At 42.3% G+C, this 13,994-nt stretch overlaps 1 protein-coding gene across 1 annotated transcript in view; it reads right to left on the minus strand.

Moving 5' to 3' along the window:
• LOC134357260 (solute carrier organic anion transporter family member 3A1-like) overlaps positions 1 to 13,994 on the minus strand; it is a 315,218-nt gene that overhangs the window by 49,231 nt on the left and 251,993 nt on the right. Inside the window, exon 5 of the mRNA XM_063068602.1 lies at positions 6,268 to 6,432. Coding sequence (XP_062924672.1) covers positions 6,268 to 6,432 — 165 coding nt within the window. The remainder of the gene's footprint in view (positions 1 to 6,267; positions 6,433 to 13,994) is intronic.

The following is a 13,994-nucleotide window of genomic DNA, read 5'->3' on the forward strand; positions in this document are numbered from 1 at the left end:
TGTTTTTTTTTAGTCTAGATTCCCTCACCTGCAGTCTCTTTTTACCTTGGTACCTGGTTTGATGTCAAATATCTTTTTGTTTGCACTCCTGTGAGGTGCTTTTGAATGTTGTACTGAATTAAAGGGGCTAATAAATACAAGTTGGTGTTGTTATTAAAATAATATTTCAACTCTAGAGAAACACAGTGGTGTCAGTTTTCCACTTTACTCCTTGGACAATCATTTATTACAATATGTTCTATTCCCAATGTGTATTCAAATGATATTGAAAGTAAATTTGTGTGGGTTCTGAAAGATGGGGGCAATTTGCTTTGAAAGATTCACATGTTTATCCCAATGGCAAATCATTGCTCAGTACCAACACACATAAAAGTTGCTGGTGAACGCAGCAGGCCAAGCAGCATCTATAGGAAGAGGTGCAGTCGACGTTTCAGGCCGAGTCCCTTCGTCAGGACTAACTGAAGGAAGAGTGAGTAAGGGATTTGAAAGTGGGAGGGGGAGGGGGAGATCGAAAATGATAGGAGAAGACAGGAGGGGGAGGGATGGAGCCAAGAGCTGGACAGGTGATAGGCAAAAGGGATATGAGAGGATCATGGGACAGGAGGTCCGGGAAGAAAGACGGGGGGGGGGAACGACCCAGAGGATGGGCAAGGGGTATATTCAGAGGGACAGAGGGAGAATAAAGAGAGTGAGAGAAAGAATGTGTGTATAAAAATAAGTAACAGATGGGGTACGAGGGGGAGGTGGGGCATCAGCGGAAGTTAGAGAAGTTGATGTTCATGCCATCAGGTTGGAGGCTACCCAGACAGAATATAAGGTGTTGTTCCTCCAACCTGAGTGTGGCTTCATCTTTACAGTAGAGGAGGCCGTGGATAGACATGTCAGAATGGGAACGGGATGTGGAATTAAAATGTGTGGCCACTGGGAGATCCTGCTTTCTCTGGCGGACAGAGCGTAGGTGTTCAGCAAAGCGGTCTCCCAGTCTGCGTCGGGTCTCGCCAATATATAGAAGGCCACATCGGGAGCAACCAACGTTGCTTTGCCTTCGTGGGAAATCAACAGGCAACAGCCCAGTCCCAGAAATGTCAAAGCTTGCATATCAAAATAAAACCAATAGCTGATACAGATTACAGCAGCTCATTTTAAATCAAGTCATATTTGAAACAGAAAGTGATCATATGATAACGTACCTTGTTAAATTTGGATATTTAAGACTGAGCTTCAATGATAAGGACAATATTCTGATGGCATCATTACACTGAAGATCATTTTCAACGATATATTTTTAATTTAAATCATAAGACAGCAGAGGATTATGCTGCAAATGATTTTCAATTAAGTTATTACCATGGCAACTATAGCAGCAATATGAGAAAACACTGTAACCACCATTCTGGAAATTCTTCATCTTAGATATGATCACTTTTTTCCTTTGAGAATTGTTTAATTTACAGTCCTAAGACACTGACATGCAGATGACCAGATGCAATGGTCTAATCTATAATTTGATGTTGCTTTTTTTGTGTGAAATAATAGGGACATACACTACGGTTCAAGTCTTAGGCACAAGTAAAAAAATTCTTTAAAGCGAAGATGCTTTCAAAAATAATGAATGAAAAGTTTCTCAATATCAACAATTTACTCTAAGGAGCAGTAAACAGCAACTAAATCAAATCAGTATTTGGTGTGACCATTCTTTGCCTTTAAAACGGCATCAATTCTCTTCCGTCCACTGTCCTGCAGTTTTATAAGAAAATCAGCTGGTGTCTCCAAGATGTTGTCTCCAAGCATCTTGGAGAACCCGCCACAGTTCCTCTGCAGACTTCGAGTGTTTTGCTTGCTTCTGTCTCTCCAGGTCATCCCAGACAGCCTCAATGACGTTGAGATCAAGCTCTGTGCAGGCCATAGCATCTGAAACTAATTTTTAAAATCTAGGATGCCTAAGACATTAGCGCAGTACTGTAGAACACAGCACTGATCGTTTTACAGAATTTAACATCACACAAACTATAAATTATCTGCTGAAATTAAACCTCTGTATCTGACGTTTACAGGTCACTGATAGTTAATGCGAGATAGTTCCTAATTTGTTTTGGATTGCATTGCAAAAGTGTGTTCTAATTAGGGAAGATGCATATGTAGAACCAGCTCTGGTGAAGCATAATCTGTCACCCCTAGATACAGAGGCTCTGGATCCTGGAGCTTTTGAATTGTGTTCAAACACAATGGGGTCAAATTTAGGGCAGATATAATTTGGAATAAAACAGAAAATGCTGGAAGTGTTTAGCCAGTTGAGTAGCAATTATACAGAGATACAAAGTTTTTTTCAGTGTAGTTCCTGTCATTAGAATTTGGAAATGGATTGGAATTAGTTCCTGCTCTGCTATTATGCTCCGTTCTTGCCTTAAATGCTGGGATTTTGAGAGTCTGTATCCTTTTTCTATATTTCCCCGAGTTATGGCACAACTCCCACTGCTAAGAAATGGTACTAGAATCTGGTGACAATATGCACGCAGAGAAAATGCACAAACATTATTTTCTTGCAGAGGGAATTCCTATTCTTAATTATTAATTGCTTCAAATCTCTTTAGCAATGTAGGTTTTCAGGGATAGATAGGAATCCCTTCCAACCATTACTAGTAACTGCGCAAATTCTGCAATTAAATAGCCCATAGATACTGTATACTGTATAAGCTAATTTATTGAGTCTCTACCAAAATCTGCTGCAAGCTTTGAAAAGTGAGTGAATCTAAAGCAAAATCTCTTCATATTCAGTCAAAATACAATATTAGCAGAAAAGATTGAGGAAATTTAGGAACAGGTCAATGCTGCATTTCCAAATCCATCTGTGTGCATCTTTCTCAGTAATCTGGCTTTCTCAGGAAAAGTCAGATCATTAGCTCACCTTAACCTTTTCAATCAATTTGAAGCAACATATTGCAAAGAAATACCTGACACCAGCTGTAACAAACCTTCCCGGGGGAGGATAACGACTAGTAACCTTGCCAAAACTACAGGAGTACAAATTGACATTCATTTCATTATCTGCCCACTTCCATGTCCGAAGGACTGCTTCAGGCAATTCCCAATGGCCATCTGAAACCCCTATTTAAATGTGAAAATGGCCATTTTGCCCGTGGGTACAAATCAGCACTTGTTTCTAGCTGACGTGACATTACTTGTGTGACTCAGACGGGAGATTAGGAATGTTAATGTTCGCTTCTATCAGTTTATACTTTACCCACCCTGATGCCAAGTTAAATTATACGACACGGCATGGAGATTAATGAGCCTAGCTTGCAACTATGCTGCTTTGCCACCATTAACTTCGTTGGTTACAAAATCATTTGGGCCGTGAATGAGAAGCACCGATCTCGGCATCTAATTGGCTAGACTTGCTCCAGTTTGAGAATCAAGAACTGGGAGCACTAATTTGCCAAGTTTATCCTTATGTAGCTGAAGTGTGATATTCTTTCGGAGAAGGCATAAAGGATCAGACAAACCTGGCCTATACTTCTTTTGGAGTTTGAGGCGATATGAATTGCTGTCAAAGTACAGTGGAGAGCATTCTGACTGGTGACATCACAGCCTGGTACGGAGCCTCCAATGCACAGGATCGTACGAGGCTGCAGCACTGTAGACTCAGCCAGCTTCATCGTGGGCACAGTCCTCCCCCACCTTCAGGAGGCGTTGTCGCAGGAAGGCCACATTCATGACTAAGGTCCCTCATCATCTGAGACACGTTCTCTTACTATTATTACTATCAGGGAGGAGGTACAGGAGGAGCCCAAACACCCACACTCAATGATTCAGCAACAGCTTCCTCCTTTCTGGCATCAGATTTCTGCATGGTCCATGAACCCATGAACATGACCTCATTACTGTGTTCCTTGTGCTATTTAGCTACTTCTGTCATTGATAGTAACTGTATATCTTTGTATTGTACTGCTGAAGCAAAACAATAAATTTCAGGACATGTAAGTCAGTGATAATAAATCCGATTTTAGTTCTGGCTCCTGAAATTATATCCAGCAAGACCCTCAGTAAGTGAAGATTTTGGAATCTTTATCTTCCTCACCGTGGACGCGGCCACGTGCCTAATGTACTGGATTAAAGTATATCATCAGCTTTTCCACAAGATCCATGTGGGAACTGAAGCAGACCATTCATCCCCTCGAGAGAGTGGTATGGAAGTTGTCCTGTCCAAGACCGAAAGAAGCAGCAGAAGATCGTGAGCACAGCGCAGCACATCACACAAGCCAATCTTCCGTCCGAGGACTCACTTTACACCGCACGTTGTCGGAGCAGTGCTGCCAGGATAATCAAGGACGTGACCCACCCAGCCAACACACTTTTCGTCTCTCTTCCCTCCGTGAGAAGGCTCAAGAGCTTGAAAACTCGTACGTCCAGATTTGGGAACAACTTCTTTCCAACTGTGATAAGACTGCTGAATGGATCCTGACCCGGATCTGGGCCGTACCCTCCAAATATCCGGACCTGCCTCTCGGTTTTTTCACACTACCTTACTTCCCATTTTTCTATTTTCTACTTATGATTTATAATTTAAATTTTTAATATTTACTAATTTTAACTATTTTTAATATTTTTAATATTTAATATTTGTAATCCAGGGAGTGGGAAGTGCAGAATCAAATATCGCTGTGGTGATTGTATGTTCTAGTACCAATTGTTTGGCAACAATAAAGTATAAAGTATTAAGTATTAAGCCTAGTTCACCATTCAACAGGATCACAGATGATTTGATAACTCTCAAGTCTATTTTTATGCTCTTTCCATAACTCTTGATTATCTTCCTGATCGGAAATCTGTCCATCTCAGTCTTAAATACACAAAGGGACTCTGCCTCTAGAGTTCTCTGTAATGAGGACCTACAATAGTCTTAAGGAGAAAATTGATAAATTTTCAACTCATCTCAACACTTACCCTTTCTCCCTTATATCAATCTTATCTGCCTTTAAAAATGAGATCACCCCTTACTCTTTGAAGAATGTGTAGAATACCTGTTTAATCTTTCCTTGCATGATAATGGCACCATATCTGGGATCAGGTTCCTTAAGGGTGTTATAGCTGTGGGGTGGTAGTGGGGACAAGCTCCCACTACCTGTTAAATGCTCCCAATGATGTGAGCCTCAAATAGCCTCTGACAACCAAGTCCAGCTCCTGGCCTTCACATGTGGCTGAGCTAATCAGCCTAGTGGAACCGTTTCTACTGACAGGAGAAGGGATAAAGGCGGGTTACTGGTGCCTTAAAACCAGTTCCTTTGGGCAGATGGGCTCTTCAGCTGTGGTTGGCTGCTCATCGAGGAGAAGGAAAGCTCTGATCTCAAACCTCCGCTGCCTTGCAGCTATAATCACTCATAGGGAAGGCTTCGGGAGTAAACCCCCGAGGGAAAAATCTGGATCTGGAATCCCTAAGGCAGTACTACATTGAGTTCAACGCTGACTAGCAACTCCTGCGATGCTGCTGGTGCCAAACTATATCAGTATCTGCTGTTCCTTTAGGTTCATCAGATGCATGAAGAGGGGGAGCTTGCTACATGCGCAACGGCTTGCTCTCCATATTGTACTGCCTTGGCTTTGTGTATCTAAACAGCTAGGACGCCACATCCATGGTTGACCCTGACCAACGGAGGTCTTTGCTGGGATCAAATTGATAAAACTTCTTTGCACTGCACCCTGTGAGATACCATCTTTCTTCAACTAAGAGGACCAATATTCTTGGCAATTCCACTTCTAAATAGAGCCACGTCCTATGCTAACCTTGCCAAACTGTAGTCGTTCAACCACATGTTTTAGCTTTTAAATCAAATGACCATTGAGCAATGATTCTGTCTGATTGGTGCTTCTAGAAGCTGTGAAGAAATATATTCCCGTCCAAAGAACACAGCTAATTAAGTCACCTCCGTTTGTTTTAGCCCACCACCTGCTTTTAATGGCAATGTTATCGTTTCTTGCCCTGCGTTTCCCTCTTTTCAACTAAACCGTGGTGCCTAATGTGTAAAGAAGGGTCCAAAACTATTAATAGCCCTTTTAAAAGGCAGTCCTAGTGAAGGGTCTCAGCCCGAAATGTTGACTGTTTACTCTGTTCCATAGATGCTGCCTGGCCTGCTGAGTTTCTCCAGCATTTTGTGTGTGTAACCGTATTCTTACCCAGATGCCAAAACGAAAGCAAGTGCATTTTTACCTCAGCTTTCAGAGAATCACAGAACAACTCATATGATAAATGACTAACAGTGATGACCTTACCTATGAACTGGTTGGCATATGAAGCACTCAGACCAAACTGCCTTTCCAGGTACTTGCCCAGGAAAGCAGCAAAGCCACTGATAGCAGCTACCTCCATGCAGGCAGAGAGCACAACGCAGGTGAAGACTGGATTCATCAGCAGCTGCTTGGTTACTTGTGGAATTGCTGGGGAAAAAGATAAATAAAACAGAATAAGAAAAAGCAACATCTATTTTTAAGGAAGAAAAAGCTTGATTTTGTTAAATCATAAACACTAGAGTTGTGCATGTGGCCAAGTGGTTAAGGCATTGGACTAGCAATCTGAAGGTCGTGAGTTCGAGCCCCAGCCGAGGGAACGTGTTGTGTCCATGAGCAAGGCACTTAACCACACAATGCTCTGTGACGACACTGGTGCCAAGCTGTATGGGTCCTAATGCCCTTCCCTTGGACAACATCGGTGTCGTGGAGAGGGGAGACTTGCAGCATGGGCAACTGCCGGTCTTCCATACATCTTTGCCCAGGTTTGCGCCCTGGAAAGTGAAGACTTTCCAGGCGCAGATCCATAGTCTCGCAAGGCTAACGGATGCCTTTATTTTATTTTTTTTAAACACAAGAGATTCTGCAGATGTTGGAAATCCAGAGCAAAACACACAAAATGCAGGAGGAACTCAACAAGTCAGGCAGCATCTACAGTGCTGTGCAAAAGTCTTAGGCACATATATTAAAGAGTCAAAAGGTTCAAAGGTTCACTTATTATCAAAGTCTGTATCCATATACAACTCTGAGATTCATCTTCCCCAGATAGCCACAAAACAAAGAAAGAACATGAAGGTCAATCAGAGAAACATCAACCCCCCTCACGCCCCCCACAAAAAAACGGCATCCCCGATCACCAACCCCCAAACCTCCCTCCACCGCGCAAAATGCAACAAGAACATCAACCCCTCCCCTCACATAGCAAAACCGAAAATGCACGGTGAAAAAAAAAACAGAATACAAAAACTGTAAGTCTGAAAAAGTCTACAGTCCACATATGCAACAGACTAATCCATAAATACAGAACCATACAGTAGGGTGCCTAAAGCTTTTGCAGAGTATTGTAGTAATTGTTTGTATTGCATTCTACTGCTGCTGCAAAAAGAAACAAATTTCGTGACATATATTAGTGATGATCAACCTGATTATGATATGGTTCTCTATAGTGTACTGAGAGTGGTAAAGGGGCAGGAAGAGGGCAATCATGACTGGAAAAAGGGGACAGGAGGACAGAAGAAGTAGGAAGCATCAGAGAGACTTTTTGTAATGATCAATAAACCAATTGTTTGGAATCAAATGACGCTGCCTGGTGTCTTAGGGCTGGGTGTGTCTGCGCCCACACAACCCACCGTCCCTGGCATTCCATAAATTTCACGACCCTCACTATATATATGTACGCGTGTCTGTGTGTCTACGTCATTTGCACAGTACTGCATGGAAAGGAATAAGCGGTCGACGATTTGGGCCGAGACACTTCAACAGGATCATTCTTGGGTCCTACTGAAGGGACTCAACCTGAAACATCAACTCTCTAAAGATGCTGCCTAACCTGCTGAGTCTTCCAGCATTTTGTGTGTGTGTGTAAATGAGATTATTGGAAATATTGTGAACAGCAGATGGCACCACAACACAAGGAACTTTCACAGGGTCACCAAGAATTTTTTTCCCAACCAAAGAATTTGTTTCCTTTCTGATCATAAGTTTCTCCTTTGGCAGAGTGAAAGATATTTTACTGAGGACCAATGATTTCTGGATTGCTGTAATCCATACTCTAACAAGAAGAGAGGTGCTTCGAAAAATATCACTTCAACTTCATAGTGTCACTGAGTCATGGAATTATAGAACACTACAGTGCAGAAAAAGGCCATTCAGCCCATCTAGCCCATGCCAAACTGATATTCTACCTGGTCTTATTGCCCTCCATACCCCTCCCATCTGTGTACAGTACTTACCCCAATTTCTCTAAAATGTTGCGGTTGAACCCATATCCATCACTTTCACTGGCAGCTCATTCCACAGTCTCACCACCGTCTGAATGAAAGTGTTTCACCTCAAATATTTCACCCTCAGTGGAAAAAGCCAGCTAGCATTTACCTTACCTCTGCTCCCTATAATTTTGCCTACATCTATCAAATATCTCATCATTCACCTACACTCCAGGGAAAAATGCCCTAACCTATTCAAACTGTTCCTATAACTCAGATAGATCCTCAAGTCCCGATAACATACTTCTAAGTTTTCTCCTGTGCTCATTCAATCTAATTGTTATCTTTCGTGCAGTTAGATGACCAGAACTGCACATAATACTCCAATTAAGCCCTCACCAACATCTCATGTACCTTCAACATAAATATCCCAGCTCCTCTATTCAGTACTCTGATTTATGAAAACAAAATTATCAAAGCATTACAAACATTTACTCATTCACTGTGGTCAAATAAGATTACAGTATGATTGGTATTGTGGAATATTAACATTCTTGGAATTCCAAAATGATGATTTGTCTGCAATGATAACAAGTTTTGCGAGTGAGGCTCCCTGTGGTTAAAGTTCATCTCTGCTGCTTAGAAATTAATTTCTAATACATGGAGCATATTAGAACGGAGGGCTATGTGGTAGGGAAATTCGAGAGTAGGTTATATAGTCGGCACAACGTTGTGGGACAAAGGGCCTTTAAAGTGCTGTAGATCTCTATGTTCTATGTTCCACGTAACAAGTAATAAAATGGCTAGGGCATGTTTGTACTGGAAACTCTTGTTACATCTGAGTAACAAATGGAGCTCCAGGCGATACACTGCACTCAACATTTCTAGTTGAGAGTTCTACCCTGATGATGTTGTTGAGGAAATGTTGAAGATTGCCATAGGAAACAGCCGGATCATTTGCACCATGAGCAGAGAAATGACAGATTGAGGAAAGCGCACTTTGGGAGATCAAATGTGAAGAGAAAGTATATTGTTAATAGCAGGCTCTTAACAGCATTGGTGTACAGAGGGATCTAGGGGTCCACGTCCATGAAAGAGGCTGCACAAGTAGATAGGTTGGTTAAGAATAAAAGGTGTATGGGATATCTGCCTTCCCAAGGCTCTGAGTTATGCTGCAGCTTTAAAAATAAGAGTGCTGCATTCAATTCTGTCCAACCATTATAGGAAGGATGTCGGGGTTTTGAAGAGGGTGCAGAGGTGGTTTACCAGGACATTGCTTGAATTACAAGGGGTGATTGATAAGTTTGTGGCCTAAGGTACAAGGAGTCAGTCCTAGCACATTTATTTTTCCTACGTTTACAGGGGTCGTGGAGCATACGGATCCCTTCTTTGTAGAAGTCAGCGTCTTGGACCTCCAGAAAGTGGTACACAGCAGGGATGATTGATAAGTTCGTGGCCTAAGGTAGAAGGAGATGAGCAAAAACTTCAAACTTTCTGCATTTTCATTCAAAGAGTTGAACTGCACGTGCATGTAACGAGAGCTGTATAACTCATCTCCCTCTACCTTAGGCCACAAACCTATCAATCACCCCTGCTGTGGACCATCTGGAGGTCCAAGATGCTCTCGTTACATGCACGTGCAGTTCAACTCTTTGAGTGATAATGCAGAAAGTTTGAATAACTCATCTCCTTCTACCTCAGGCCACGAACTTATCAATCACCCCTGCTGTGGACCACTTCTACAAAGAAGGAATCTGCATGCTGTACGACCGTTGGACTAAGTGTGTACATGGAGGAGGGGACTATGTTGAAAAATAAACGTGCTCGGTTTTCTAAAATTGACTCCTTGTACCTTAGGCCACGAACTTATCAATCACCCCTCATATCTGTGCTATAATGAGAGGTTTGACAAACTAGGGCTGTTTTCTTTGGAATGGCGAAGGGTGCGGGGGGAGCTGACGGATGTTCATAAACTGATGAGATGCACAGTTAGCGTAGACAGCCAGTGTCTTTCCCCCAGGGTCAAAATCTCTAATAGTAGAGAGCACGCACTTAAGGTGAGAGGGGAAAAGTTTAAGAGAGATGTGCGGGGCAAGTTTCTGTTTACACGAAGTGCGGTGGGTGCCTGGAATGAACTGCCAGTGGTAGTGGTGGAAGCAGAGGTGATAGGGCTGTATGAGGCAGATGAATATAAAAAAGGAGGGATATGGTCCAAGTGGAGGCAGAATGGTTTAGTTTAATTTGGCATCACTAGTTTAATTAGTTTAGCACAACATTGTGTGCCAAAGGGCCTGTTCCTACACTGTACTGTTCCTTATTCTGTGTTCTCATTCTCTGATACAGGAACACAAAGTTTAATTTATTTTCAAAGTACATTCACAACCCTGAGGTTTATTTTCTTGTGGGCAAACTCAATAAATCCATAAAATAATAACCATAACAGAATCAATGAAAGACCGCGCCAACTTGAGTGTTTAATCCGTGTGCAAAAGACAATTTGTGCAAATACAAAAGAAAGAAATAATAAAATAAGCAATAAATATTGAGAACATGAGATAAAGAGTCTTTGGAAGTGACTCCACTGGTCGTGGGAACATTTCAATGATAGGACAAGTGAAGTTGAGTGAAGTAAGACAAGTCTAGCAGCACAATATCCAGCATAACTTCAAGCAAAATACTAATCCTTTACCATGGGATCATACTGTTGCTTCACACATTAGCAATAAAATTCAGGGTGCTTCATGGGAGTATCAGTGAACACATTTGATATCAAACAATGAAACAAAACACCAGGGCATGTGAGCAAAGAGTTATGTTTTAAGAAGTGCCTTATTGAAAGGGACAGAGGTAAAGAAACAGAGTCACACAGTCATACAGGAATGAAACAGGCCTTTGTCCCATCATTATGTTTCTAACCATTAAACTTATTGAAACTCATCCCAGGTACCAGAAACTGAACACAGAAGACACAAGAAACTGCAGATGCAGAAATCTGGAGCAAAAATCAAGCAGCATCTGAGGGAACGGGGGAAAGAATTGCCAATATTTTGCATCAAGAACCTTCACCCCCTTCAGTCTGGCTCTTTGTACCCTTTTTCCTTGTCTGTTTCGCTCTATCACCTTATCAGCCCCTGCTGCATCCCCTCCCCCTCTAGACTAGCTATTTGCTCCCTTCAGTCTCAGTCCTAATGCATGGCTACCCCCTGAAACATCCACAATTCTTTTTTCCTCCATAGATGTTGCTTGACCAGTTGAATTCGTCCAGCCACTTTGTTTTCTGCTCTCTAGTCTGTGATGCCCTTTCAACTCCCGCACTCATCCAGATCCTCAGGGAGGAATTCCAAAGCTGAACGTCTTGGCAACTGAATACAAGGTAGATTCAAGGCAAAGCAAGAGCCCAAAATAAAGGGAGTGCAGATATCTTGGAGAAGCATAGTTTACGGTGGAGAATCCAGATCAAGGAAAGGTGAAGGACAGAACATATTGATATGAACAAAGCACAAATGGTACGCGCTTTCAGGCTTTTGGGTCCCCTTCTCAACGGATGAGGAAGGAAGAGCGAATGTCCGGGTTGGGAGGGGACTTTGATTATGCTAGCTGCTTTACCAAGGCAGTGAGGCAGAAGGGGGGACTTTTTTTTGTGTGACGTGCTGAGCTGTGGCCCCAACACTCTGTAGTTCCTTGCAGTCACATGCAGTTGCCATACCAAGTTGACATGTGGAGCAGGAAGAGAATCTGGGTGGTCGGTACCCTGGATAGTCTGGGAAACAGAAGGCGGGTCTCATGCAAAAGGTGAGTCTCCTCAGAGCACAAAAGGTGAGAGGGGGATTGGAGAGAGGGAAAGCATCTCAATAACTTTAGAGCAAGATCGACCTGATCTCTGGTGACGGGGATGAAAGCAGCAATGGTAGCCAACCAACTGAGTTACAAATGTGCCCCTGATCTTAGGATACTTGTTAGAGCTGAAGGTTAAAATGACTGTTTGTAACTTGGGGCACAGACAGGGCAAACGCAAGCAGGCTTCTTCCCACTAAGGTTGGACAAGACTGGAACTAAAGGTCATGGGTTAAGGGCAATGGGTGAAATGCTTAAAGGGGACTTTAGAAAAAACTTTTTTATTCAGAACGTGGTGAGAATGTGGAACAAGCAGCCAACAAAATTGGTGGATGCAGGTTCAGTTTCAACATTTAAGAGAGTTTTGGATAGTTACATGGAAGGGAGGGGTATGGTCATAATGCAGATCGATGGGACTAGGCAGCAAAATCATTTGGCATGGACTAGATGGGCCAAAGGGCCTGATCTGCACTGTATTGCTCTATGATTCTAAATAAAGTTGGAAGTTACATTTACATTCCAGGACTTTGCAGGAATGTTAGCAGTTTGGCATTCGAAGCTGAGGCCCAATTACAGACAGACAGTCATAGAGCACCACAGCATTGATACAGGCCCTTCAGCCCCACCAGTTCATGCTGACCACCATGCTACTAGCTGGTCCAAATTTCCTGTGTTCACACCTTATCTCTTTAAACTCCAGCAGTTCATGTACAGTACTGTGTCAAAGCCTTATACAAATCTATACATCCTGTGTGCCTACAACTTTAGCACAGTACTGTATTAGTCAATGTGCAGCAGAGAGTGAGCTTGTAAATCTGGCGGGAGCAAAGGAAGTTGGGAGTAGTGAGGGTGGAGTGTCGTGAGAGGGGTGTGGGACAGGCAGCAGCGAAGGAGTGCCAGGTGTATGGGTGGTGTGGGTGCAGACACGCCCAGCCCTGAGACACCAGGAAAGGTCATTTGATTCCAAACAATTGTTTTATTGATCATTACAGAATTTCTCTGTGGTGCCTCCTGATCCCTCCCCTCTCCCTTCCCCTTTTCCCAACCATGATTTCCCTCTCCCTGCCCTCTTCGCACCATTAGTCCACAATCGAGACCCATATCAGAATCAGGTTTATCATCATTCTCATATGTCATGAAAATTTTTTTTTTTGCAGCAGTCCAGTGCAATACATAAAATGACTACAGTACTGTGCAAAAGTCTTAGGCACCCTAGATATACATATGTGCCCAAGACTTTTGCACAGTACTGTATCTATCAAAGTGATTGTTAAATAATACTGTTGTACCTGCCTCAACCATTTCATCTGGTAGCTGGTTCCATATACTCACCACCCACTGTATGAATATTTTATTTAGTAAGATCCAGATCTGGTTAAGAGCAGCTAAACCAGTTGCCCTACATTTAAGGCGTAATGGTGACACCAACATACTTGACAGGAAAATACTATCTTATTTCTCCTATTTAATATCCATGCAACAAATTGTTGTGCAGCCAATCATAAAAAAGATTTAAAACATAGAAGTAAATTAACTACATAACACTTGATAGGCCTGATTTTATTCTCACAAGTCAATGAATATGTTGTAAAAAAAAATCACTCCCTACTCTGTACATAGTTTTCTTCCTTCAATTGTTCTTTCTTTCCTCTCCTTTCTATAAGCGTATACCTCAGATAAATATTATGTGGAGATTTGTGACAAATATGATTACATGATATATATGTACGGTATCTGAAATACATCTTCTGGAAATGTTTGTTTGATGATGAAATTCAACAAAAAATAAATTACAAAAGAAGTAAATTCATCATTACAACACACATCAAAGTTGCTGGTGAACGCAGCAGGCCAGGCAGCATCTCTAGGAAGAGCTACAGCCGACATTTCAGGCCGAGACCCTTCGTCAGGACTTCGTAAGGGTCTCGGCCTGAAACGTCGACTGTACCTCCT

This window comes from Mobula hypostoma, chromosome 16 (assembly GCF_963921235.1).
Source record: "Mobula hypostoma chromosome 16, sMobHyp1.1, whole genome shotgun sequence".
Taxonomy (NCBI): Eukaryota; Metazoa; Chordata; class Chondrichthyes; order Myliobatiformes; family Myliobatidae; genus Mobula; species Mobula hypostoma.